At 52.3% G+C, this 26981-nt stretch overlaps 2 protein-coding genes across 4 annotated transcripts in view; both read right to left on the reverse strand.

Moving 5' to 3' along the window:
- Positions 1–645: 645 nt before the first annotated feature.
- Positions 646–11272, reverse strand: LOC138811211 (SH3KBP1-binding protein 1). 2 transcript variants are annotated; one of them, XM_069998891.1, is made up of 18 exons: positions 11152–11272; positions 10865–10918; positions 10681–10726; positions 10474–10547; positions 9859–9917; positions 9533–9613; positions 8195–8356; positions 8023–8113; positions 7725–7915; positions 6401–6516; positions 5143–5230; positions 4935–5051; positions 3767–3937; positions 3476–3631; positions 2971–3067; positions 2518–2696; positions 2107–2218; positions 646–1970 (listed from the first exon to the last, which is right to left on the reverse strand). In XM_069998891.1, exons 1-18 carry the CDS (start codon positions 11235–11237, stop codon positions 1739–1741), a joined length of 2112 nt encoding a protein of 703 aa, XP_069854992.1. In that variant the 5' UTR covers positions 11238–11272; the 3' UTR covers positions 646–1738. The 2 variants fall into 2 exon arrangements, with proteins under 2 accessions (XP_069854992.1, XP_069854991.1); XM_069998890.1 differs by having other exon boundaries at positions 651–1970; positions 2107–2221.
- Positions 11273–11883: 611 nt separating this feature from the next.
- Positions 11884–26981, reverse strand: part of LOC138811212 (spectrin beta chain, non-erythrocytic 4-like) — a 60475-nt gene continuing 45377 nt past the window's right edge. For both annotated transcript variants that reach the window (XM_069998892.1, XM_069998893.1), the window contains 12 exons: positions 25412–25616; positions 24020–24400; positions 23342–23586; positions 21449–21587; positions 21271–21355; positions 19608–19804; positions 17999–18624; positions 16754–16826; positions 15144–15436; positions 14173–14346; positions 13961–14003; positions 11884–12996 (listed from right to left, as the gene is read on the reverse strand). In XM_069998892.1, coding sequence (XP_069854993.1) covers positions 12838–12996; positions 13961–14003; positions 14173–14346; positions 15144–15436; positions 16754–16826; positions 17999–18624; positions 19608–19804; positions 21271–21355; positions 21449–21587; positions 23342–23586; positions 24020–24400; positions 25412–25616 — 2620 coding nt within the window. In that variant the 3' untranslated portion in view covers positions 11884–12837. The remainder of the gene's footprint in view (positions 12997–13960; positions 14004–14172; positions 14347–15143; positions 15437–16753; positions 16827–17998; positions 18625–19607; positions 19805–21270; positions 21356–21448; positions 21588–23341; positions 23587–24019; positions 24401–25411; positions 25617–26981) is intronic.

The following is a 26981-nucleotide window of genomic DNA, read 5'->3' on the forward strand; positions in this document are numbered from 1 at the left end:
GCTGAGATCTGAGGAGCATAGTTGGAAGCCAGCCCAAGCAGGAATGCCTGTGAGACTCTTATCTCCAAATTAACCACCAGAAAACTGGAAGTGGTGCTGTGGTTCAAAATGGTACAGTGCGGGGCTTGGAAGGTGGCTCAGTAGTAGAGCGCATGCCAGAGGTCCTGGGTTCGATTCCTTAGCACCACATAAGCAAAAAGAAAAAAGCTGGAAGTGGTGCTATGGCTCAAGTGGTAGAGTGCTAGCCTTGAGCTGAAGAGCTGAGGGACAGCGCCCAGGCCCAGAGTTCAGGCCCCATGACCGGACCCAAAAAAACCAACCAAACAAAATAGTACAGTGCAGGCCTGGCGGGGGGAGGGAAGCTCAGGAATAGGTCCCAGGCCCTGAGTTCAAGCCCCAAGACCCCCCCCCCAAAAAAAAAACAAACAACCTTCAGAACAACCCTTCAGTGTTCCAGATATAACATCCCATCTTTCTCTATTACTTTAAGATCATGAGATTCCACATTCACAAGAGTTCTCTGCATTGGGCAATGATGTCAGTATTTTAGATGGGGGGAGCATTATATAATATCTCTGTATTCTAGACATGCTGCCATTTTATATGCCTCCCCCTTTTCTATAATTCCTAACAGTCACATATTTCTCAGTGTTCTGAATGTCCTAGAATATTTAAAACAAAAATCCATGACAGGCATGCAACTCAGTGGCTGAGAACTTGCCTAGCATGCATAAGGCCTTGGGGTTTGATTTTGTTTTGTTTTCCGTTGTGGGGCTTTAACTCTGGGCCTGTGCACTGTCCCTCAGCTCTTCAGCACAAGGTGAGTATTCTATCACTTAAGCCACAGCTTCACTTCTGGTTTTCTGGTGGTTTATTGGAGATAAAGAGTCTCCTGAGCTGACTTTGAATAACTGGTGTGAGCCACAGGCGCCCAGCTAAGGCCTTGGGTTTTATCCCCAGCACCAAGCAAAACAAAATTTGCTTTGGAGTTTGAGGAAATCTGAAACACACAGGTTTTAGAATCCATTTCCTTTTAGGTCAACTGTTTACTCTAGATTTTGAGAGTCAGGAATCTCCATGCCATTTGGGTATAGTAGTCCATGTCCATAATTCCAGCTACTTGGGAGACAAGACCTACAGCCATCCATCACAGTGAGCATACTAAAGGGTTCAGAAATGCTCATCTGAACCAACTCCAGCCAATGATCATCAGCCCTATGATTTCTGCTGCTAGAAAGCAAAAGAATGTTAAAGAGCTCCCTAAGATCGTCTTGCCACTGATTGACTATGATGCATCCTAGAGGAAAGCAAATCCAAGAGATAAGAGAAAACCATTGGGGGATGAGGGTTTTGAACCCCTGGATCCAGCCATGCCTGAAGTCAGATGGTAAGCCATTTCTTAAACCAGGAGAGGCAAATACTCATAAATTTACCACCAGGAACCTGGTTAGGACCCACATCTCCCTAGGGGCCACACCCGCCCAAAAAAATCTAAGAATACAAAATAGGGTGTTGGCAGTGAAAATGTTATTGAGGAGAGTGACTTTGGCTTCCTAAAAAAGTAGGGGGGGGGAGGGGAGGAGGGGAAATGGAGACCTAGTAACAAATGATTGCTTCCAGGAGGCCCTGGCCCTGAACCCAGGGCTCCCACTGGAAGCAGGCGGAGGGGGGGGAGGGGAGGGAGGACACCTGAGTCCCCTGGGAGCAGAGTATCCAAAGGCACCTTGTCAAGCTGCGTTTAAAAGGAAGTTTCATTGAGTTTCTTCTTGGGAGATGCAAGGGGTGTCCCAAGACCCGCCGAGGGCCGAGGGGCTGGTGTGGGTGGCCGCCGGGGCTCTGGCGCGCTCCGTACCAGTTCCTGGCATCTTTCCACAAAGCTGCCTCCCCCTCGGCGCCGGATCTCTGCTTGTGGGGGGCTGGGGCTCCCATGGCGGCCACACAGTGAGGTGTTGCTGGAGGCTGAGTGGAGACTGAAGGGGGTGGGGGAGGTGGGCACCAGGCATCATGGGGCAGTGGGCTGCCCCTCCCACCAAGGGCTACACTGCTGTCGCCTGTCCTACCCCCCTCCACACACACCATAAAATGGGGGAGAAATAGAGCTACTACCTGGTAAGTGAGGTCCGGGGTGAGGGGCTGGGGAGGGAGGCCCGGGAGGAAGCCAGCGGGGCCAGCTCACACTGCTCCAACTGTCCCATTAACTCTTCCTCCGTCAGACCACCTGCTGGGGGCCCAGAAAGCAGCGTCAGGGAGCAAGACAGTAGTGTAAGCATCCAGGGTTGAGATGGATGAAAAGATTTGGAGAGTGCCAGGCAGGGGTCAGAGGTGAAGGGGGGGCAGGGAAGTGAGGGTAAGGAGCTGGAGGACAGGGTAAGAAGGGAGATCACACCAAAGTAGGCTTTGATTCAGGCTCTGGAGTGACAGGGGGGCCCTGGGCTGGGTTCAAACTGAGGCAGGGAGGGTGGGCGTTGGTGGTATAGTGGGTAGCATAGCTGCCTTCCAAAGTGAGGCAGGGAGTACCAGGTGCCTGGCCAAGGCCATCCATGGCTGTGGTCAGATCCCACATGGCCAGGCTGCCATTGGCCTGCCCAGTGAGCAGGTAACGCCGGGGTCTGGAGCCCAGTCGCCGGGATCCCTCGCACTCCAGCACGGTGAAGGCGGTCGTGGCAGAGCCGTCCACGGAGCGCACGGAGCACACCCTGTGGACAACAAGCCATCAGGGGCTGCGCTGGCTGTGCAAGTCCGCGAGAGAGAGAGAGAGAGAGAGAGAGAGTGTATGTGTGTGTGTGTGTGTGTGTGTGTGTGTTGTTTTGCTTTTGCTGGTTCTAGGACTTGAACTGAGGGCCTGGGCACCATCCCTTAACTTTTCCACTAAGATTAGCACTCTACCATTTGAACCACCAAGCATGCTTGCCCCCCCCCCGCCGTGGAGACCCCATTTCTGGCCTCTGTGGCCCAGAGGACAGTCCTTACCGCTGCCCAGTGGCTGAAAGACGCACGAAGAGCTGGCTGGCGCTGGGCACCACCTTCTGAATGAACACCTGCTGGTCATCTCGCTCACCATAGGGGCCTGGACAGCCAGGGGTGGGTGTTCAGGGCTAGCCAGGGACCCTTGGACCTCCAGACCCTAAGGCCTGCTTTCCCACTGCTGAACCCCCTTCTAGACCTAGGTCCTGTTCCCAGGCTGCTGGGTGGGGTCAGGGAAGAAGAGAGGGACCAGTGGTTAATTCAAGCCCATCAGGGGATTGGGTGCTGGACTGTGGGGGTGGGTGAGGCCCTGGGCCAGGAGGCTATCAGTAGGAATTGGTGAATGTGACAGCCCCACAGGAGTCATCAGGGGGTCAAGTGGAGGTTAGCAGGGGCCAGCAATCAATGGTGAAGGTCAACTAGAGCAGCTCAATTGGTCGATAGAGACCTACAGGGGTCAATGGAGAGGGGCGGGCATGGCAGTGGGGAGGGGCCAGGAGCCAGGAAGTACCAATGTCATTGCCAGCACTGCAGCCTCCATGCCCATCAGCTGACTCCAGAGCTAGGATCTTGAAGGATGCCAGGGGCGTGGAGCCCGGCTGTGTGGAGATCATGCCACGGAAGCGGGTCACGGACCATGTCCGCACGTGGTTGTTGTCAGCACAGACTAAGGAGAGCACAGGACGGCAGAGAGTCAGGCTCAGCCATGGGATTCACAAAGCTCAACCCTTCCAGAACCCCAGAGTGACTCTTTTTTGCCTCTCTGCGGCCATCCAGCTGGTCTCTCCTGCAGGGGACCCACCTGAAATGAGGTGCTTCTCAGACAGCATGATCTTGATGACAGGGCTGCGATGCACAGTGAAGGTCTGGAAGAGCTGGGGCCCCGAGCCCACGGTCTCGGGGTGCTGCACAATGACTCGCACACCCCCCGAACTGGTGCCATAGGCGATCTCAATCCAGTTCCCACTGTCACCTGGTGGGGGACAAAGACAGGACCTGCATCACAGAGAGACAAAAACCAAGGGGGACAGAAAGAGGCAGATCCAGGGGAGATGCCAGAGAGCAGGGGGCAAGGCAGAGAGACAAGACAGACAGGCAGGCAGGCAGGTAGACAGATACAGACAGACAGAGAGAGATGCTAAGATGAGGGAAATACGGGGCTAGGAAGACAAAGGAGCAGAGTACAAAGACCACAAGCAAAATTTAAGACAATAAGAGAGAAGAGATAGAAAAACAGAGACACGGGGAACTGGGAAACTGAATTAGGATGACACAGAATCAGACAAACAGATAGATATGACATGAAGAGAGAAAAATGAAAGTCTGCTGGGCAGGAAGTCTACAGGACTTTTTCTTCCCGGGGTTGACTTCAAACTACAATCCTCAGATCTCAGGCTCCTGAGTAGCTAGGATTGCAGGTGTGAGCCACCAATGCCCAGCTACCTTTCTGGTTTTATGAACATACAAATGTCATGCCTTAGACTGGTGCCAGTGGCTCACGCTTGTAATCCTAGCTACTCAAGAGGCTGAGATCTGAGGATCTCCGTTCAAAGCCAGTCTGGGCAGGAACTCCCATGAGTTTTGCCATTAACCACTCCTATCTCCAGTTAACCACCAGAAAATCAGAAGTAGCAGTGTGGCTCAAGTGGTAGAGCCTTAAGTTGAAGAGCTCAGGGACAGCACCCAGGCCCAGAGTTCAAGCCCCACCACCAACAAACAAACAAACAAAAGTCATGTCTTGACCATAGGGATGGAAGAGAAACATCAAAATGAACTCCCAGAGGCCAGTTCTGCCTCCAGTGGAGAGGCTTGGCCCCAGCTAAGCCCTAAAAACAGTGCTCCATGAATGTTTGCTAAATGACTCAATAATAAATCCCATGCTAGGCCACACAAGTGGCAACGTGGCTACAGGCTGGGCCTGGGCTGGCTGGTAATGAGGTGGGGGCAGAGTAAGTTGTGTGAGAGCTTACTGGTCTTGGGGGTGAGGTAGACACTGAGGGCGGTGACCCCATCCTCCGCAGGGTCCCGGTAGAGTTCGCTGACAAGGAGGTCATTGTCCTTCATGCGTAGTGGAAACTTCTGTACATCTGGGGACGATGGGGGAGTGGGGAGGGGTGAGTGAGGCCGGTTCCAGGCACCCAGCTGGACCCCTCTGGTCCCCAGGAAGCTGTTGCTCACCCACATAGTAGATGGAGCCATTGCTGCAGCCCAGGAGGAGGAAAGAGCCAGCTGCATCATAGCTGGTAATTGGCTGCACCTCTTGGACCTGAAGCCAGGACAGGCAGGGCAGGAGGTGGTAGGTAGTATGGTACCTTCCACACCTTCGCTTCTATTGTACCTCTCACAAGGTGCCCTCCTTCCCTCCAAGACCCACCTTGGTCCCAAATTTACTTCTCCCAGCCTGGCCAGGTATAGTCTATCTCTACGTGTCCTGTACCTCCTTTTTGAACTTTTTTTTTTTTTTGTCAGTCGTGGGGCTTGAACTCTGGGCCTGGGAGCTGTCTCTGAACTTTTTTTTTTTTTATTAATAAGGTTTTTTTTTTTGTGTGTGTGTGAAAATACCATACAGAGTGGGTTACAATTACATGGGCAAGGTAATGAGTACATTTCTTATCAAGCATTGTTGCCTCCTCCTTTGTTTCCCCTTCCCATCCCAGCCCTCCCATCTCCCCGGCCCCCCCTCTGCCATAACATCTTGTACATATCTCATTGTTGCAATGGGTCCACCTGTATCCCTGCTTAAACAATTTGTTTTTTCCCTTCCCCTCCACAAATTATACCAACATCAAATACAGTGAAAACAGGGATTCTACCGTGGAGGACTCTGAGCTCTTTTGTTCAAGGCTAATGCTCTAACAGTTGGAGCCACAGCGCCACTTCTAGTTTTTGCATGGTTAATGGGAGATAAGAGTCTCATGGACACTTTTCTGCTTGGGCTGGCTTTGAACTGTGATCTTTAGATCCCAGCCTCCTGAGTAGCTAGGATTACAGGTCTGAGCTACCAGCACATGGCCTTCCCTTTTGAACTTCCATCTCTGTCTCTCCTCAATTTGTTTTCTGTGTACTGGGCATAGGGCTTGAATTCAGGGCCTGGGCACTGTCCCTGAGCTTTTTTGCTCAAGGCCAGTGCTCTACTACCTGAGTCACAGCACTACTTCTGGTTTTCTGGTAGTTCATGAGAGGTAAGTGTCTCATAGACTTTCCTACTCAGGCTGGCTTCCAACCCCAATTGTCAGATCTCAGCCTCCTGAGTAGCTAGTATTACAGGCGTGAGCCACCAGTGCCTGGCCTGGGAAGACCTTTGACACACACATAACCAGGCTCTGCCCACCACTGGGTCTCCTGGCTTTCTCTAGGTAGAGTGGGAAAGAAAGGAACTCCTCTTTCAGGCTACATGATCTGGAAAGGGGGACCCCAGGCTGGCCAGAGCTCTGACCTGCCAGTGCTTGGTGACAGCATTCCACACCCCAATGCGTCCCGTGTGGCTTGTGGCGATGAGTTGGTTCCCCACGAAGAACAAGGCCTCCACAGGCACACCCAGATGGAAGACTCCTGTGGGGGACAAGGAGGGGACAAGGAGAGTCAGACGGGACCCCATTTCACAGGGAGGGATGTGGCAGTAGGAACGCCAAGGCTCAGAGGATCCTATTGGGCCATGGAATTCTCTCCAGTAGAAATTCCAGCAGAAAGTAAAAAAAAAAGCTGGGTGCAGGTAGCCCATACCTATCATCCTCCATTTACAGGAGACTGAGATCTGAGGATAGCAGTTCAAAGCCAGCTCAGGCAGGAAAGTCTGTGAGACTCTTATTTCCAATTTCTCAGCAAAAAGCAGTAAGTGGACCAGCCTTAAGTGAAAAAGCGAAAGGACAGCACTCAGGCCCTGAGTTCAAGTCCTAGTATTTGCACAAACAAAAACAAATGAATAAAAATATGTTGATTTAGGATGGATATATTTTTTCCCAAGGACAGATTGGTTTAAAAGTTGAGCACTGGGCTGGGAAGGTGGCTCAGTGGTAGAGTACTTGCCTTGCATGCATGAGGCTCTGGGTTCGATTCCTCAGCACCACATAAGCAAAAAGAAAAAAGCTGGAAGTGGCGCTGTGGCTCAAGTGGTAGAGTGCTAGCTTTGAGCTGAGGGACAGCGCCCAGGCCCAGAGTTCAGGCCCCATGACCAGACCCCAAAAAAAAAAAAAAAAAAAAAAAAGTTGAGCACCAACAGCAACACAGATTCTAACAGGCCCTGGGATTTTACTCCCATGGAACATTCTAACAGAGCAAAGAGATCTAACAAAGAGCAGACTTTGATGGAGAAAATTGTACCAGGGAGGACTTTCCTAAGAAGATTTTCCTAAGAAGAGGATTTTCCTAAGAGACCAAAGAATTCCAACCAGATTTGAAATTCTTTTTTTCTCACCCAGTACTGAGGTTTGAAGTAAGGGCCTCACACATGCGTGGCTGGTGCTCAACCACTTGTGCCATGCTTCCCTGGCTTTTTGCTGGTTATATCAGAAATAGAATCTCAACGATTTTCCTGCCCCAGACTGGCTTCAAACTGAGATCTAAACTTCAGCCTCCTGAGTTACTAGGATTACAGGTGTGAAGCATGATGCTCAGCCAGGATATGAAATTCTGAAGGGTTGGAGCATTCTCATGGGATACAGAGAATTCTCATGGGGTTAAGAATGTTGTGGGGTGGGCTATTTTAACAGGCTACAGAATTCTCCAGGACAGAGGGTTCTGGAAAAGTCCAGCAGCAGTACCTATCTCAGAGCCTCCGCCTTCCGCCTGCAGAGCCCACAGCAGGATCTCGTTGCCTGTGGCCACGGCCACCATCTTGTCATGCTCTCCCAGTGCTCCACCAGGTACGCGGGCCGTTAGTGCCAAGCGCTCGATGGGCCAGTCTAGGCGGGGGCTAGAAAATACCAGCTGCCAGCCAGAGGCTTCCTTCAGCCTGATGGATGTGAGGAGAAGGGAGGGGAGAGATTACCAACCACCATCTCAGACCATCCCCATCTAAGATCAGACCCTCCCCCCCCCCCAGCTCCCCTTTCCTGGCACCTATAGCAGACAAGAAACTGGGCATAGGCCACAGCAATCCAGTTGTGGTGACCGCACACCAATCGCACCATCCCAGGTTCCTCCGGTTGTCCTTGGAAAAAAGAGAAGGGCCTATAATAGGATCACAGGGGTCCACAGGCTGTCCTTACCTCCCTGGAAGACAGAAAGCTACCTGATGGTGGAGAAGGGCCTCGCTCATCCAGCATTCGACCCAGCAGCCCTGCATTTCCCAGATTGGGGGGCATCGTGTTGCTTCGACGTACAGGGGCTGGGCGTACCCCACCCTGCTGGGGCCCCACCAGGCTATGTCGGTTTCGGCGCTTCACTGGGAACACTGGGGGAGGGATAGAGTAGTGATAGTTGTAATGACAGTTATGGGTGTATATTGCCTCCTTCATGTTCATACAGATGCAGCATTCAATGACACTGAGTCACACAGCAAATTTGTCCCTTCCCAGTGCCTGTAAGTCTATTGCAGAGCAGAGTTTAGGGCTACTACAATATTAACATGAAGAGAAGCTTTCAGCCAGCCACAGTGGTTCATGTTGATAATCCTAGCTACTTAGGAGGCTGAGATCTAAGGATCATGGTTCAATGTCAGCCCCAGCAGGAAAGTCCAGGAGACAATTAGCTCCAATTTACCAACAAAAAAATCTGGAAATGAAAGTGTAGCTCAAGTGGTAGAACTCCAGCCTTGAATGAAAAAGCCAAGTGAGGGCTGGGAAGGTGGCTCAGTGGTAGAGTGCTTGCTTTGCATGCATGAGGCCCTGGGTTCAATTCTTAAGCTCCACATGAGCAGAAAAAGCCGCAAATAGCACTGTGGCTCAAGTGGTAGAGTGCTAGCCTTGAGCTGAAGAGCTGAGGGACAGCGCCCAGGCCGAGTTCAAGCCTCATGACCGACCAAAAAAAAAAAAAAAAAGAAAAGAAAAAGCCAAGTGAGAGCCTAAGGCCCCGAGTTCAAGCCCAGTGTTAGCATTCATGTGTGCATGCATGCATGTACATATATTTTTTGGAAACGGGTAAAGCTAAGGAAAATAATAGCATAGGTCCTGGCAAACTTTACAACTGTAGATAATGACTGAGGCTAAGGAAATAAAGCCATACATCAAATCTCCCCATTCTGTCCCTTCTACTAATCAGCAGTCTAGTGGACTACAAATCCCAACAGCCTCTGGGGGCACTTTCTACAAAAGGTGGACTGGCTGGTTGTCTTGGGGAGTCTAATCAATAATTTCCTCCTTTCTATGTGAAGGACCCTAGTTATTCCAAAATCTTCCCAAACAGAAAACAATGCTGGACTACAACTTCCATTGTGCTCTAGTGTATGCTTTTAAGATTTCAAGGAATTAGCTGGCCCACTGCCTCATGGAAAATACTGTTTCCTACTTCCTCTCCAAGCATCAGGCCAAACATCTGATAGAGAACTACAATTCCCATCAGGTCTCAGGACTCACAAGGCTGAAGCATTGTAGGAAATATAGATTACAGCCTATCCTTTGGGATTTCTCACCTGGTGGAGGTAGATAACCATTGAAGAGAACATTTCCACAGGAAGATCGATCCAACTCCTCCCTCAGCTGTAGACGACGAACTGCAACAAAGGACTCAAAGCTGGGCTTTAAGGGATGCTGAGGCAGGTCCCTTTCTACCTCCCTATCTCTTTCTCTACAGAATAAGCAAATCCCCTCAGAGGCAGAGCCAAATCCCTGTGGTCTTAGTTCTAACCCAACCCTCTTTCAGGAGAGAGAGGGAATAAAGATAGGGAACATTCAGGAAGCATCCCCGGAAGGCTGGTTGCCTATGCAGTGAGCATATTAACTGAGAATCCCCACTTACCTAGTGGAGTAAGCCCATAGAACTGGGCTTCATGAAGGAGACTGGAACCGTGGACACCCCTGGGTAAAGGAATTGACTAGGGGTCAAGGTCTGGAGTATAGGAAAGGGCAAAGAATTCTGAAGGGGAAGTTAAAGAAAACTGTACAGAAAATTTGGGAAGGCAGTTTTTTTTCCCTTCTTTTCCCTCCCTCCTCCTTCTTTCCTTGCCCTTCCTCCTTCCTTCCTCCCTCTCTCTCTCTCTTTTTCTTTCTTTCTTTCTTTTTATTTGTCAGTACTACTGCTTAAACACAGGGCCTACTGCAGTCCCAGAGCTTTTTCACTCAAGGCTGGCACTCTACCACTTGAGCCATAGCAATACTTCTCACAACTTTTTGGAGATATGAGATTCCTAGACTTTTCCTGCCTGGGTTGGTTTTGAACTGTGCTCCTCAGACCTCAGCCTCCTGAGTAGCTGAAATTACAGTTATGAGCCATTCTCCCTAGCCAAAGCACTCATTTCTACTAGAATCAAGATTCTAAGTAAGCCAAATGGAGCGGAGCTTTTTGGTTATCTTAAGACATTTCTAAGGGTTTGAAGATGGTGGTGTTTCCTCCCTCCTTTTCATCCATACTAACCTGGGGTCCAATTCTTTGGTGCGTAGGAAGTTGAGGATGGGGGCAAAGACGGTGGGGTCCCTGTCGATGAAGATCTGAGGGAGGAACAGAGGGAGGGATGGAAAGATGGGGGGGGTTGAAAAGGATGGACAGGACAAAGAGCGGGACTGAGTGGGATGCTTTCCCCGCTATGGGCCGCCCCATTTCAACCCTGGCTTGACTACTCACTGCCCCAGTCTCATCTTTCAGAGTCGAGATGCGTCCGCTCAGAAGACTACAGGAAGGAAACACAGCAGGTAATCACACACCAGAGATGGGAGAAGGGAAAATGGTGCAGATTAGGTTCCCCCCCCCTCCCACCCCGCCCTCTTTTCCCACCCCTACCCCGCCCCAAACTCCCTTCCCCGATCACCTGGAAAAGAAGGAGTCTGGGATCCAGGTGAGCGTTTGGCGGGAGGTACTGAATCTAAACCGGGAAAGCAAGAGATGAAGAATGGGGAGGAGGGTGAAACACGACGCCCCCTGCCCCCCCCCCCGCCGGACGCCGCGAGTTCGCGGCCCACCCCGGGAGGCTCCGGGCCTCCCCGCACGGGGGCGGGGCGACCCTTGATTGACAGGGATGAAGTTACGACTCCCATCCGGCTCCCCGGCTCCGAGGATGGGCGGGGAGGGGGTGTCTAAGGAATCTCGCACCATCACCTCTTGCCTCCTACGTTCAGATGAATCACTTCCCCGGGAGGGCCGCGACCCAGGACCCCCTCGGCCGCCGTCTCAGCCGCCGCCATGGCCCCTGGGGGTGAGCCGGCCAGCTTGCACTCACTTCCGGGTGTGCACTCAAATCCCGCCCCCGATGCTTGCTCATTGGTTAGGAGACTCCCGGGACAGCTGGTGATTGGACAGAGTGCTCGCAGGTCGCAACTAGTTCTCCGCCTCCTTAAAGGGATCCGCCTTTCCTGCCCTGGACGGAGCGGACGGGCGCCGTGGCTTCTTTGGGGAAGTTTGTTTGTTTTTTTCCATCGCTTCAGGGTTTGCGGTTTAGATGTGACTTTAGTGGTTCATCAAAGCGCACGTGTGAGTGCCAGTGGCTCATGACTGGAATTGTAGCTACTCAGGAGGCCGAGAACTGAGAATCTGGGTTCAGAGCCAGCCCTGGCAGGTCTATGAGACTCATCTCCAATTAAGCATCAAAAAGCCGGAAGTGAAGGTATGGTTTAAGTGGTAGAGTGCTCAGCCTTGAAGGAAAAAGCTAAGGGACAGTGCCCAGGCCCTGAGTCCAGCGCCCAGTACCAGTACAGAGGAGCATGTATTTAGACCAAGAAATCAGCCCACACGGAGGGGTACATAAAGATGGTCCCTGCACCCCGCCACCCCAGCCCACTCTTCAAGCCTCCTGCTTGAGCCGGTAACACGCGAACAAACCAGTACAGATCGTCAAAGCCAAAGGGTTTATTATAGGTACATACAGTGTGCGCCAGCCACACTGCCCCATACCCACACCCCGGGGCTCCAGCGGCTCCTCCAGGCGGCCATGGGGGGACTGCCACAACCCGATACCCTGCCAGACTCCCCAGAGAGGTGCTCCAGCCAGAAGCATGCAGGGGGGAGGGCTCTCCCTCTCCCCTCCCTTCCTGTGACATGTCATTTACAGTTGGGGGGGGGAGGAGAGAGGAAGACAGGTGTTTGTTTTTCTTGAGCTTTGACGCCCCTCCCATTTAAAAGCCTTGGCGCGGATGCGGGTGGAGGTGGGGGAGTGGGGAAGGATAGAGGTGGGGGTCGACGTTTTGCAAAAATAAACTAAGTCAGGAATTAACCGCATGGCTCTGAGGTGGCAGAGTGCAGGGACCTGGGCCCCTTAGCTCCCCCCTCCCAGACAGAAGTCAAGGCAGCATTGGAAGTGAGGTAAAGGCAAGGAGGGGCTGTCCCCTCCCCACCCCTAGCACCCTGGATGGTCCAGGGGACCTCACCAGCGCCCCCCGTGCCCATCCTTAGGGCGGAGAGGAGTCCAGGAATGATTGCCCCCACCACTTCAGTTTTTTTTGGGGGGGCAGGATCTGGGGACTGGAGTAGGGGAGGGGCTTGACTTAAGTGGCCCCCTGCCCGCCACCCCCCAAGCTCAGTTATTGCATAAAAATAATGGATCCCCAGCACCTGGGGTGGGGGGATGGGGCTGGCGAGCGGGAAGGGGCCCAAGATATGGCTATAGGGGCAGCAATTCCCCCACACATACACCCACCCATTTCTTGGGGTGTGGGAGAAGTCCCCTCCTTTCTAGTGCCCGTCAGGGTGCCTCCGCGGCCATTGCGGAAGGGAAAGTGTCTTTGTGCCCACAGTGCAAGAGAGGAGGGCCAGGGAGATTTGTCAGAACCTGGGGGCAGGTGCTGGGGATCACTTCCGGCGCCCACTGGCCCTGCGCTCCCCGGCTTCTCGCTTGGGATTGCCCTCATCTGTAGACGATGTGGTAGGGAGTGTCTGGCCCCAACGGGCAATCTCTGCATGTTCGGCCACCGAAGCGGCCACAGCCTCCAGCCAACCGTTCATCTCCTCCTGGAGGAAGAAGCAGGACACAGGGTCCATATTTGGAAGACAGGAACTGAATGATCTAGATCAGAATGCCCTCATTCCCCCCTCTATTACACCGGGGTAATCATGTTAATAAAGATGAGGACACAAGCACTTACACAGCAATCTATAATGTACCATTGTCTGTCCAGGGCACTTTTGTGAATTCTTTCACTTACACATATCTAGGATTATATGCAATCTCTGCTAGAGATAAATCATCAAAACAGGGAAAATATCCTGGCAGATACAGTTCAGTGATATTTTCCAGACTCTGAGTAAAGTACTTTGTATGTATCAACTAATTTAATTCTCACAAATACACTATCATAACAAAATGATTTGTTATTTTACAGATAAGGAAAATGAGGGCTGGCAGAATAAGGCCTACTTCACAGTTGTGTGTGTGTGTGTGTGTGTGTGTGTGCGCGCGCACACACACGCACGTGCTGGCAATGTAGCTTTGCACTGTCTCTTAGCTTTTTCACTCAAAGCTGGTGCTCTACCACTTGAGCCTCACTCCCACTTCCCGTATTTCTTTTGTGGGTTAATTGGAACGAAGAGTCTCATGGGCTATTCTTGCCCAGGCTGGCATTGAACCTGGAGCCTCAGATCTTATCCTGAGATTACAGGTGTGAGCCACTGGTGCCCAGACCCTGGATCACCCCTATTGGAAATTAGTCTCTCCTCTTATCTTTCCAGTATCACCTAAGTACCCAAGGTAAGGAAGTTGGACTTTGGCATCAGGGACTACAGCCCTCGCTGAGCCTCTTCCTACCACTCCTGGTTTAGGGGCCTTCCCTGGGTTCCCACTACCCATAGGCTTGTCATTATAGCCTTGATAACTCTAGCCTATGTACATACCTGCTATAGCCCTATCACTCTGGATCAGGACCCAGTCACCCAACCAGCCATATCACTTTGAGGGCTACACAGAGGGTCATCTCACCTCATCTTTAGCCTGAAGCAAATACTCGCTGCCATCTTGGGTCCTGGAGGAGGAGACATAGGACTTGAAAGATCTCAAGCGGCCCAGTTTCCCTCTTCCTCCCTTCCCAATGTCCTTCAGGGGAGCCCAGGGCCTGCTGGGTAAAGGAAGCTGGGCCTTTTGGATCCCTCCCACCTGCCATGGATGGGGTCGGGGGATGGGGGCCTGCTCACTGGAGCTTGAAGACGTGTTTCTTTTTCTTGTAGTCATTAGCCACCTCGCTGGTGGCCTTGTGCAGGCTGAGCAGTGGCTCCCCACCATGCGTGCCCCCTGAGGCTGGGCCTTTGGCATCCTTGTAGAAGCCTAGCTCCCCCTTGCTGAGCACACAGTAGAGGCTCACCCACGACCTGGGTAGATGACGTAAGAGTTTTAGGCAAAGCTACAACACTGTGGCTTGGCAGTAGACCTTCCTACCAATAGGCCTTTGTCCAAGCTAGTTAGCACATTTACCCAGGACTCTCTTTCCTGTGGCTGGCTGTTCCTGCACTGTGGGAATCATCTAAGGCTCCCAATATCAAGCCTATTGCTCAGTGCGGTGCCTCCAGGGCTTGTCTTTCTTTAGCCTACTCCCACTATAGTCAATTACTGTCTCCTCCAGGTTCTGTGCATCACCATCCCTTACTCAAGGCTAGCACTCCACCACCGGGAGCCACCCTTTCACTTCTGGCTTTCCGCTGATTAATTGAAGGTAAGAATCTCTCAGACTTTTCTGCCTGGGCTGGCTTGAACTCTTGATCCTCGGATCTCAGCCTCCTGAGTGACTGAGACAGGCATGCCTCCTCAAGACTCCCAGATGGTGTATGACATCTTGAGCCTCTACCTCATATGTCACTGGAACCCTCGTGACAAGACTCCACCTCTGGCTTGCTCCTTAACCATAGTCTGTAGCTTTGAACCGCGATCCTCACATCTCAGCCTCCCGAGCAGCTAGGATGACAGGCGTGAGCCACCAGTGCCCGGCTTCAGGACATTTTTGTCAAGGTCCCAACCCATCTCCGTCCACTCAGCCACGAACTAGACCCTCTCCCATTCATAGCTTTCGCTACCTAGAAGTTGAGTCCCGCCTCTCACATGCTTTGCTATTCACTGATTGGACATTGTGAGCCTGGAGGCTCCGCCTTCGAAAGCCCGCCCACATGCTCACCGATTGGATGACTTGCGGTTGGCGTCCAGCTCGCGCTTGCGCAACAGGAAGCCCTCGTGCTGCACCGTGTGAGTGGGCGGGGGCGGAGGCGCGGGGGCGGAGCCTCCCTGGGCCGGGGCGGAGCGTGAGCGCCTGCTTCCCCCGCCCTCGCCACCCTCTCTGGGCCTCGGCCGCCGTCGGGGCTTGGGCCGGTCCCGAGCCCGCGGCCGATCCGGCCTAGGTGTCCGTTCGGGCGGCTCAAGCCCATTAGGCAGGCGGCCGGGGGGAAGCTCGCGAGGCTGGGGCAGCGATGGCTGTGTGAATGAAGGGAAGGGCATGGAGGTTATCTGTCTGGAGGTGCCCTGGGTCTGGGTCCCATCCCTCTGCAGGGCTCATCCTCTGCCTTGGAGGCTAGCATGGAAGGAACTCGGGACTGGTTGGTTAACTCTTTGGGGGCTCCTTTAGATCTTGGGTGTGAGTCTGCCAGGAATCCTGCCCAAATGTGGGAAGAAAAGGGGGCTGGACCTATAGGTCGGGTGTAAAGGGAAATCTAGGGGTGTCTTCTCTTTTTTGTGGCTGTCCATGAGGAAATTTGGGTCCCCACAGGCTGAAGAAATAGGGAGTCCAGGACATGAGCCTAATTATGTGTGTAGGGTGAAGGGTAAGGATTGGGGAGGGGATGATCTCTTAGGTTAGAGGTTCTACCTATGTGTGTGTGTGTGTGTGTGTGTGTGTGTGTGTGTGTGTTGGTGTGTGTGTGTGTGTGTTGCAAGTCCTGGGGCTTGAACTCAGGACCTGGCACTGGTCACTTAGCTTCTTTTGCCCAAGGCTAGCACTCTACCACTTGAGCCACAGCAACACTTGTGGCTTTTTCTGTGTATGTGGTACTGAGGAATGAACCCAGGGCTTCATGCATGTTAGGCAAGCAAGCACTCTACCACTAAGCCACATTCCCAGCCAGAGATTCCACCTTTCTAAGGATTTTTCTTTTGTCATTTGTGGGGCTTGAACTCAGGCCTAGACACTGTCACTGAGCTTTTTTCACTTGAGGCTAATGCTCTACCACTTTTGAGCCATAGTGCCACTTCTGGTTTTCTGGTGGTGAATTGAAGATGAGTCTCACAGACTTTCCTGCCTGGGCTGGCTTTGGATGGCGATCCTCAGATCTCAACTTCCTGAGTAGCTAGGATTACAGGTGTAAGCCATCAACACCAGGCCTAAGGGAGAATTTTTCAGATTGTAGGGCGCCTCTCGGTGTCCTAAGAGTTCCATGTTGAAGCTGAGTGCTGCCCACACCTGTAATCGTAGCAACTCAAAGATGAAATCTGAGGATCACAGTTTGAAGCCAGCCTAAGCAGGAAAGTCCGTGAGACTGTTATCTCCAATAAACTGCTCAGAAAAAGCTGAAAGTGGCGCTGTGGATCGTGCTAGAGCACAAAGAGGCTCAGGGTTGGTGTTCAGTCCCTGAGTTCAAGCCCCAAGACAGGCCAAAAAATAAAAAAAGAGTTCCACATTGGCTGTGCAGGTGCAGGTACAGAGATGGACACTGATCACTGTTTCTGAGATCCTTGGTCCTGCTCTAAGGAGAGGGGTCTTCATAGTCCCCCACAGCCAGCCATTGGTCAACTTACCACTGCAGCTGGGAGCCCCGGGCCTGCCTCTTTCTCCTGCAGCTGTTCCACAATGTCAGCCAGGGTGGCCTTCCTGAGGGAGGAGGGACAAAAAGATTCAATGGAGCAGGAGTGCGTTTTTATCAGAGCCTGGCATGCCTGACTAGAGAGAGGGGCTTCTGTCTGTTAGCCTAAAACACCAGTGCCTGTCCACTGTTCACTGTCTCCACAGATGTGTGAAAATACCAATGCCCAATACAAAGCCTCTCTTCCCTTTAAGATTTGACAGTACTGAGGTTAAAACTCAGAGGAGCCATGGCACCAGTATCTCTTGTAGATTGTGTGTGTGTGTGCGCGTGCATGCCTGCACACGCACGCCAGTACTTAAGGCTGTGAAAACTCATAGTCTGGGTATAGTCCCTTAGTTTTTTTGCTCAATGTTGGCATACTACCATTTGAACCATCTCTCCACTGCCTGCTTTGGGCTGGGAAGTTAGAGATTTTTAAAAATCCGACAGGCGGCCAGTCATGGCTCACGCCCATCATCCTAGCTACTCAGGAGGCTGAGATCTGAGGATCATTGTTCAAAGCCAGCCTGAGCAGGAAGGTCTGTGAGACTCCTATCTCCAATAAACCACCAGAAAACTGGAAGTGGTGCTGTGGCTCACGTGGGAGAGCGCTTGCCTTGAGCTGAAGAGCTGAGGGACAGCACCCAGGTCCAGAGTTCAAGCCCCACGACCGACAAGAAAAAAAAAAAATCTCACAGGCTTTCCTGCCCAGGCTGGCTTTGAACGATGATCCTCAGATCTCAGCCTCCTGAGTAGCCAGGAGTCTAGGAGTGAGCCACCAGTGCCCAGCTCCCCCTTTGAATTTTAACCAGTCTCAGGATTAAAAAAAAAAAAAAAGCAAGTTGCCATCTCCAAGTGTTCCAACCCACTGTCACCTTTCTATACCCCTCCCCTGAGTTCCCTTCCACTGGGATCCTCATCCCAGCCCTATCATTGATTGGTGACAAGTCTGTCACCCCTCAGGGACTTCTCCCCCCAGATTCTGAGCTTCCTGGAGGCAGAGCTAGGATAGATTTGGTCTCTGCTCTTCCTCCAATCAATCAAGCAGGCTGCCCATGTGAACCATAGGCCCATCCACCTCTGGCGGGACCCAGGATGCCACCTTGCTCCTTGGGGTTCCTTACTGACTCTTGGGGGCCTTTGGGGTTCGGGGAGGTCTGGCTTCCCCGCACCCTTCCCGATCGCTGGGAGGCCTCACCCCTTGACCAGTTCTCCTCTGGTGGGCGTCTCCTGTTCGCTGGATTCCTGCCTCTCCAGCCGCCGTTCCCGCCGCTCTCTTCGCCTCTCCATTTGCTCGTAGCGGCCCAGCGTCAGGCTGTGCGCCGCCTCGTGCTCCACAGACTCCTGCCGTTCCGACCGCCGCCTCCGGGAAGTCTCCTCGGGTTGATCGGCCGACTCTTGGCGTTCAGGCCGCCGCCTCCGGGGCAGCTCCTCGGGGGCGCGATCTGCTGCTTCCTGGCGCTCGGGCCGAGGCCGGACCTGCTCCACCACCGTGATGGGGGACACTGGCGCGTCCACCGTGTCCGAGGGCGCGGCCGGCGGGGACACGGGCTCCGCCCTGGCCGGGGCCTCGGGCAGCCGGTCGATGCGCGGCTGCAGGCGCTCGGGCTTGAGCTCTTGGCGCACGTACCCCACCCGGGTCCGCACCTCGGCCGACAGCGTGTCCGAGGCCCTTCGGGCCAGGGGCTCCAAGCCTCTGTCGTAGCCCCCTGGTCGCAGCAGAGGGGCTGCTTTGGCTGCCAGTTCCGTGGGATCCCCAAAGAACTTGCGCCCCAGCAGAGGGGTGGGTGGTTGCTTGCTCTGTTCGGCCTTCAGTTTCTCGATCTGGAGTCAAGAAGGGGTGGGGGTAGAGGGGTCAGTTGGAGGGGCGGTTCTGCCTGGACATTCAGCTTTGTAGGAGCAAGGATTCCAGGCCCTGCGTTATTATTCTCTACCAGTTGCTTAATGAATGCCTATTCTTCAAGAAAACGAAGGCCAAATCTTTATTTTTAATGGCACTGGGGTTGGAACTCGGGGCCTTGAACTGGTCAGGGCAGGTTCTTGAGCTCAGTCCTTTTTTGCGTTAGTGATTTTTCAGACAGGGTATTACAGGCTTTGGTTTTGTTTTGTTTTGTTTTTTTGGTCTCCCCACCCACTTCCTGTTATTTGTTGATAGGGGTCTCACTAGCTTTTTGTTTGGGTTGGCCTGGAAATTGAGCTCTGGAAATTGAGCTCACTCAAGAGCCTCCAGAGCTCAATTTCCAGAGTAGCTGTGATTATTTTACAGGTGCCTTTCTGACCTCCCTCTACACTAATTCCTTAATATCCCAACTCAGACTTTCTTTAATATTCCAACTATTACTATTATTATTATTATTATTATTATTATTATTTGCCAATCCTGGGGCTTGAACTCAGGGCCTGGTCACTGTCCCAGAGCTTTGTTTCAAAGCTCAAGGCTAGCGCTCTACCACTGGAGCTACAGCGCCACCTCCAGCTTTTTTTGTGTATGTGGTACTGAGGAATTGAACCCAGGGCTTCATGCATGCTAGGCAAGCACTCTACCACTAAGCCACATTCCCAGCCCCCAGACTGTAAGTTATAAATGGTCTCTTCACCTCATTCTTCCAACCAGATCAAGATTCTCCTGGCCCTCTGGGCCTCTGCCATCCAGGCTCCCTGTATCCTATACCCTCTGGCTCTTCCTAGTGCCAGTCTGTTCCTGCCCCCTTCACACCTGCTGATTGCCCAGTAAGCATCTGTCTCCACTCTCAACACAGGACCAAGGCCCCCAAGTCCAGGTGGGAGGCAGAGTCTGGGGTGCTGACCGTGGTCAGGCGCCGTAGAGAGCTGAATCTCTCTTCCCACGCTGCGGCTGCTTTGCGGAAGGCTTCATGTCGCCGGATGAGCTGCTCCACCTCGTCCACGCTGCTGCCCAGCTCCCGGCTCTGCAGGAGGGGCTCCTGAGCTGTCAGCCAGGCATCAGCCACCACCGCCTCCTGGGCAAACTGGTGTACTTCCAGCACTGGGGGCAGGCATGCAGGGAAAGCCGTTGGGGGGACATCTAATCCCTCTTTTGCTTCACCACCCATCCCTGGCCCAGACACGCTGACTGTACAGCAGAGTCAACCTAGAGCTATCTCCTCTATTTTTTTTTTTTTTTTGTCGGTCGTGGGGCTTGAACTCTGGGCCTGGGCGCTGTCCCTCAGCCTTTCAGTTCAAGGCTAGCACTCTAGCACTCTACCACTTGAGCCACAGCACCACTAATGGTTTACTGAGTGGTTTATTGGAGATAAGAGTCTCACAGATGGGCTGGGAAGGTGGCTCAGTGGTAGAGTGCTTGCCTTGCAAGCCTGAGGCCCTGGGTTCGATTCCTCAGCACCACAAAGAAAAAAGCCGGAAGCAAAAAGAAAAAAGCCGGAAGTGACGCTGTGGCTCAAGTGGTAGAGCGCTAGCCTTGAGCTGAAGAGCTGAGGGACAGCGCCCAGGCCCAGAGTTCAAGCCCCACGACCGGACCCAAAAAAAAAAAAAAGTCTCACAGAGTTTCCTGTTCAAGATGGCTTTGAACCACAATCCTCAGATCTAGGCTCCTGAGTAGCTAGGATTACAGGTGTGAGCCACTGGTGCCTGGCTTTTGAACCAAGTCCTGGGTCTTGAACCCAGGACCTGGGCACTGTCCCTGAGCTTTTGTGCTCAAGGCTAGCACTGTACTACTTGAGCCACAGCTCCACTTCTGGTTGTTGTTTTTTGGTTAGTCATGGGCCTAGGTGCTGTCCCTAAGCCCTTTTAGTGGTCTACCACTTTAAGCCACAGAGCCACTACCATTTTTCTGGTGGTTAACTGACATAAGGATGCTGAGCACCGGTAGCTCACACCTGTAATCCTAGCTACTCAGGAGGCTGAGATCTGAGGATCGTGGTTCAAAGCCAGCCCAGGCAGGAAAGTCCATGAAACTGTTATCTCCAATAAACCACCAGAAAACCAGAAGTGGCACTGTAGCTCAAGTGGTAGAGCGCTAGCCTTGAGCTGAAGAGCTGAGGGACAGAGCTCAGGCCCAGAGTTCAAGGCCCACAACCAACAAAAAATAAGTAAATAAATAGTCTCATGGAGTTTCCTACCCAGGCTTTGAAAGGCAATCCTCAGATCTCAGTCTCCTGAGCAGCTAGGATGACAGGCGTGAGCCACCAGTGCCCGCATCCAGCCTTCCCCTCACCCTCTTTTTGACTAGTTTATTGAAAGTAGACTTTGCTACTTGGTCTGGCTTTGAACCATGATCCTCAGATCTCAGCCACCTGTTCCAGGCTCTCTCCTGTAGTTCAATACCAACCAGATTCAATAGTAAGGGAGCCCTCATATTCACTCTCCCAGGCCCTTAGATTTGTTTCTTGGGACCTATGGGTTGGATGCAATATGTCCGTGTCATCCCTGGAACCTCGGTCAGCCATGAAGTATCTGTGTCCTTGAAACACACGTGTGCAGGTCTCCACTCACTCTGCTGAAGCCACTCCCAATGGCGGTCCCACTTGTCCGACACTTCTTCCTTCCTACTTCCCAGTTTGTCTAGCTGAGCCTGGATCTGAGATCAATGATTGGGTGGGAGAACATCAGGGGTAACTCCTGAGCCAATGAGAGGGGCAGAGGAGAACCCTCCACTCCCACCCCTTCCTACCTCATCAGCCATGGGACTCTTGTTGAGCAGGAGAGAGCGCCCCAGCTCCTGGCAGGCCGTCAGCTCAGGCACCCGTGCTTCCAGCTCCGTCTTCAGGCCCTGGTGGTAGTTCATAAGCACCTCCACAGAAGACACATCTCTGCAGTGGATGGTGGGCGGGGACCTGAGCCACAGGCAGCTGCCCTGCCTCTGCCTGTCCCCCATAGGCAGGTGCTAATGAGCCCAAATCCCTGAAATGGATTCTTCTCAGCTTCTCACACCTCCTCCTATGACCAAGTTGGGTCTGAAGCATCTTCACTAATTCAAGGAGAGGTGTGTGTGTGTGTGTGTGTGCTTGCGTGTGTGTGTGTGTTGTGTCTTGGTACTAGGGCTTGAGGTCAAAGGCTCACACACTTGTTTATGTTGTTTTTGTTTTTTCATTCAAAGTTGGTGTTCAACCACTTGAGCCACAGCTCCACTTCTGGCTTTTTTTGTGATTAATTGTAAGGAAGAATTTCACACATTTTGCCTGGGCTGGTTTTGAATCTCAGTCCTTAGATCTCAGCTAGGATATAGGTATAATACCAGCATCTGTGGGGGGGGCAGGGAGAGCAATGTAGTCATGGAGATGGGAGGGCAGGGATGGTAAGGGAAAAACAAAGGAGGAGGCAACAACAATGCTTGATAAGAAATGTACTCATTACCTTGCTCATGTAATTGTAACCTCTCTGTACAGTATTTTCACAAAAACTTAATAAAAAATAACACACAGAGGGGTTACAATTACATGAGCAAGGTAATGAGTACATTTCCTATCAAGCATTGTTACCTCCTCCTTTGTTTTTCCCCTACCATCCGTAAGTTCTCTGTATAACTATATAATGATAATAAAATATAAAAAGGTGTAAGAAAAAAATACCAGCACCTGGCTTTATTTTTCTTCATTGCAATGTTTCACTCTATGAACTAATATTTGGGGGAGAGTAGTTTAGTCTTCCCTCTCAGAATGTAAGCAGCCTTGGGGCAAGAGCTCAGCCTGTTCACCATCCAGACCCCAACAAGCATTCAGTAAATATTTTCTAGCAGCTCAGAGTAGCACATGAGCTGGCATATGAAAGGCCCAACATCAAATCTATAAATCTTCGCTGTGGGGTAATCCTAGCTACTCACAAGGCTGAAATCTGAGGATTGAGGTTTGAGGCCAGCCTAGACAGGAAAGTCCCTGAGGCTCCCATCACTTAACCAGCAATAGCCCAAGTGGTTGTTGCTCAAGGGGTAGAGTGCCAGCCTTGAGTGAAAAAGCTAAGAAACAGCACGCCCAGACCCTGAGGCCTGGCACAGGATTGGCACAAAAATATAAAAAATCTGGGCTGGAAACGTGGCTAAGTGGTAGAGTGGGGTTTGATTCTTCAGTGCCATATAAACAGAAAAAGCAAGAAGTGGCACTGTGGCTCAAGTGATAGACCACTTGCCTTGAGCAAAAGAAGCTCAGAAACAGTGCCTGGGCCCTGAGTTCAAGCCCCAGGACTGGCAAATAAATAAATATATACATAAATACATAAAATAAAAACAATCTTTGCTGAGTAAAGAAGGCTCAAGGCCCATAATCACAAGAACAATGCCACGTGACCTTGCCCTTCAGGTCCTTATCTTCTAGTGCACACTCCTGGACTTGGCCTCAGCCTCCCTGGCAGACAGGACAGGCCACTAGTTAGAAGCATGTGGTTCTTAGGTCTCCTGGGTAACCATCTGACCCAATGCTAGGCCTGACAGGAATCTTGACAAGTCTGGCACACACAGGTTGTGCCCGGATATCAGCTCTTTGCTACAGGAAGGTGACTGGACATAGGCTGGGGATGGCTGGGGAAGGATGCTAGAAGCATCTAGGAAGCCCCAAGTGGGATGAAGGGCAACCTGGGTTTGTCAGCTGCTCCGATCTGGCTGGCGATGCCGTCCATCCAAGACAGCAGGTCCCGGGCCTGGCTGTGGAAGCGCAGGGCGTCGGCCGTGGAGCTCACGTGCAGCCGGGCATCCTCGCAGGCAGCCAGCAGCTCCTTCCAGCCCTGCAGCACCTCCTGCTCCCGGCTGGCGATGGCCTCTGCGTGCTCGCCCGCATACACGGTGCGCAGCTGGGCTGCGCCCTCCTGCAGCTGCCGCACCTGAGGGGCATGCCAGGTCGGGGGGCCAGCCCTCCACCTGCCACAGGCTCTGCTCTCTCTCGGCCCCTGTGGCCCAGGCTCCGCCCTCAACCCCCTCCCCTGAGGCCCAGGCTCCGCCCCATACCTCCCCTGTGGTCCAAAGCCATGCCCTTACTCCTCGTCTCCGTTGTCCAGGCCACGCCCCCTTGCGGCACAGGTCACGCCCCTCCCCCCATGGCTAAGGCCTCTCCACCAATCCGTATGATTCAGGCCATGCCCCACCCCTTCCCTGCAGTCCAGGCCCCGCCCCCGCCCCGCCCTGTGGCCCAGGCCCCACCCTCAGTCCCCGCCCCCGTGGCCCAGGTCCCGCCCCTTCCTCCTCCCCTCTGGCTCAGGCCCACTTCGCTTGGCCCTGCTGTCCAGGCCCCTTCCACTTGGCACCTTTGGCGCCCACCTGAGACACGAGGAGCTGCAAGTCGTGCTCGAAGGCTCGCAGGGTCCTCTGCATGGAGCTGGCACTGGGTCTCGGCTCCGGCGGAGCGGTCAGGCGGGGCAGCCGCCTCCGCTTCTCCTCGATCTGTCCTTGAAGCTCTCTGGCATCGCTGAAGAACTTGTGTAGCTCCCGGGAGGCAGCCAGCAGCTGGGCACGCGTGCCCATGAGCTCCAGCAGCTCGGCCCAGGCCTCGTTCAGCCCATCTTTCCACTCGGCCATGGTGGCTGCTGCCGTATGCCCGCACTCGATCAGCTCATCCACCATCTGGTTCACGGCTGCCAGCCGCTCCCTGCCGGCTGTGCCTGTCTCACTGGCGAACTCTGAGAATTTCTCCTGCAGCACCTGCCACAAGGCCATGGTGTGGGTGTGGGTGTGGGTGTGTGGGGGTGCACAGCATCAAGGTGGGCAAAAGTTCTGCACCCCCAGCCCTTCCAACCTGCTCCCTTATGTCAGATACAGTCATAACAATAAACCGGTAAAATAGAAATAACATCTAACACTTCTTAAACAATCTGTAGCAATAATAGAATCATATAATAATAGAGTATTAATAATTTACACTGTGCTGCGTATTGAGTATGTGCTATGCACAGTTGTACTTTGTCAGATGCTGGGAATTCAGCATAGGATCTTGCGCATGTCAGGCAAGTGTTTACCACTGAGCTACATCTTCAGCCTTTTACAATGTGTTGTGGGGCTGGGAATGTGGCTTAGTGGTAGAGTGCTTGCCTTGCAAACATGAGGCCCTGGGTTCAATTCCTTAGTACCATAGCAACAGTGTCACATAAACAGAAAAAGCTGGAAGTGGTGTTGTGGCTCAAGTGTAGAGTGCTAACCTTGAGCAAAAGAAGCTCAGGGACCATGCACAGGTCCTGAGCTCAAGCCCCAGGACTGGCAATAAATAAATTAAATAATAAAATAAATAAATAAATAAATAAATGAAAATGTGTTATACCAGGACTAGGACTTGAACTCAGGGCCTGGGTGCTGTACCTGAGCTTTTCTTGCTCAAGGCTAGCATCTACTACTTGAACCACAGCTCCACTTCCAACTTTTTGCTGGTTAACTGGAGATAAAAGTCTCATGGATTTTTCCTGCCCTCACTGGCTTTGAACTGTGATCCTCAGATCTCAGCCTCCTGAATAGTTGGAATAACAGGTGTGAGCCACCAGTGCCCAGTCTCACATATAGTTTTAAGTGCTTTGCATTGTGTTAATTTGTCTCATAATAGAGCTAGGAGTGCTTCTGCTATCCCCATGATATTGAATAGGGAAACTGAGACCCAGAAAGCCTTACTAGCATACTCAGTAACTGCTCCTGATGTATACCCATGCAATTCCCCATGATGCTCACCGAGACATGCTCGAAGTCCTGGCCAAGCTCAGGTGAGCCAGCTACTACCTCCTTCTCTGCAATCCAATGCTCCAGCTCATCCACCTGACGGCTGAGCTGGTACAGCCAGTATTGCTGCTCCAGGCTCACCCTTCGCTCCTCGCCCAGCTCCTTGAGTGACACGTACAGACGATCCACCTGAGACTGACGCCGGCTTATCTGCTCACTGATGAGGGAAAGGAGGGGCAGGAAAAGAGCCCCTTGAGGCTTCCCACCCTGGAATCTCCTCTTCTGACAGCAAGGCTGTTCCCCTGCATTGCCAGGCAAGGGTCATGTCCCCCACTGTGTTCTGCAAGTCTCAGATTCAGCCCATTGCACTGGATCTCAGCACTTGGGGAAAGTGTTTACATCCAAGCTTGACCCCAATCCAGACTCACCCAGTTTCTTTTACACCTGGCCCCTTCTCTGGCCAGGAACCAGGGAACTCAATCACTTTACAAACTATCCACCACTAAGCTATGCTGTTAGCCCTTCCTGATCAATTTCTTTCTTTTTTTTTTTTTTGGTCCGGTCATGGGGCCTGAACTCTGGGCCTGGGCACTGTCCCTCAGCTCTTCAGCTCAAGGCTAGCACTCTACCACTTGAGCCACAGCGCCACTTCCAGCTTTTTCCTTATGTGGTGCTGAGGAATCGAACTCAGGACCTCAGGCATGCAAGGCAAGTGCTCTACCACTGAGCCACCTACCCAGCCCCCAATTTCTATTGGTTTTTGCTGTGAGGGTTGCTCACTTTTTTGTGTGTGTGTGACCATTCCTGGGACTTGAACTCAGGGCCTGGGCACCGTCCCTGAGCTTCTTTTGCTCAAGACTAGCACTCTACCACTTGAGCCATGATTTTCTGTTTATGTGGTACTGAGAAATCGAACCCAGGGCTTCATGCATGATGGGCAAGCACTCTACCACTAAGCCACATTCCCAGCCCCTTGCTCACTCTTTGGGTCTGACCTCTTTCTTTCTTTCCTTTCTTTCCTTCCTTTCTTCCTTTCTTTCTTTCTTTCTTTCTTTCTTCCTTCCTTCCTTCCTTCCTTCCTTCCTTCCTTTCTTTCTTTCTTTCTTTCTTTCTTTCTTTCTTTCTTTCTTTCTTTCACAGTACTAGGGAATTGAACTCTGGACCTTAAGCTTTCTTGGCACTCTACCACTTAAGTCACAATCATCTAATTCCTTTTGCAGTGATCATCAACCCTTCCTTCCTTCTTTCTTTCCTTCCTTCCTTCCTCCTCTCTCTCTCTCTCTCTCTCTCTCTCTCTCTCTCTCTCTCTCTCTCTCTCTCTCTCCCTTTCTTTTTGTGTCAGCCCTGGGGCTTGAACTCAAGGCCTGGTCAGTGTCCCTTAGCTGCTTTTTCTCTTCAAGACTAGTGCTCTGCCACTTAAACTATACCTTCACTTACAGATTTGCTAGATAGTTGGAAATGAATTTCACAAACTTTCCTGCCCTAGCTGACTTTGAACTGCAACACTCAGATCTCACTCTTCTGTTCAGTCAGGATTACAGCTATGAGCCACAAGTGCCCAGTTCCCAATGTCTATATCAAG

Source organism: Dipodomys merriami, unplaced genomic scaffold (genome assembly GCF_024711535.1).
Source record: "Dipodomys merriami isolate MVZ:Mamm:240054 unplaced genomic scaffold, mDipMer1.0.p SCAF_52, whole genome shotgun sequence".
In the NCBI taxonomy this organism is placed as follows: domain Eukaryota; kingdom Metazoa; phylum Chordata; class Mammalia; order Rodentia; family Heteromyidae; genus Dipodomys; species Dipodomys merriami.

Bases quoted from the DNA above. Each gene is read 5' to 3' on its own strand.
- LOC138811211 (XM_069998890.1), bottom strand. From the start codon at position 11,237: ATGGCGGCGGCTGAGACGGCGGCCGAGGGGGTCCTGGGTCGCGGCCCT. The intron at 7,916-8,022 runs GTGCCAGGAAAG...CACATCCATCAG, and splicing joins CAGTTTCTTGTCTGCTATAG to GCTGAAGGAAGCCTCTGGCT. The intron at 1,971-2,106 runs GTAGTAGCTCTA...CACCCCCTTCAG, and splicing joins CCCCGGACCTCACTTACCAG to TCTCCACTCAGCCTCCAGCA.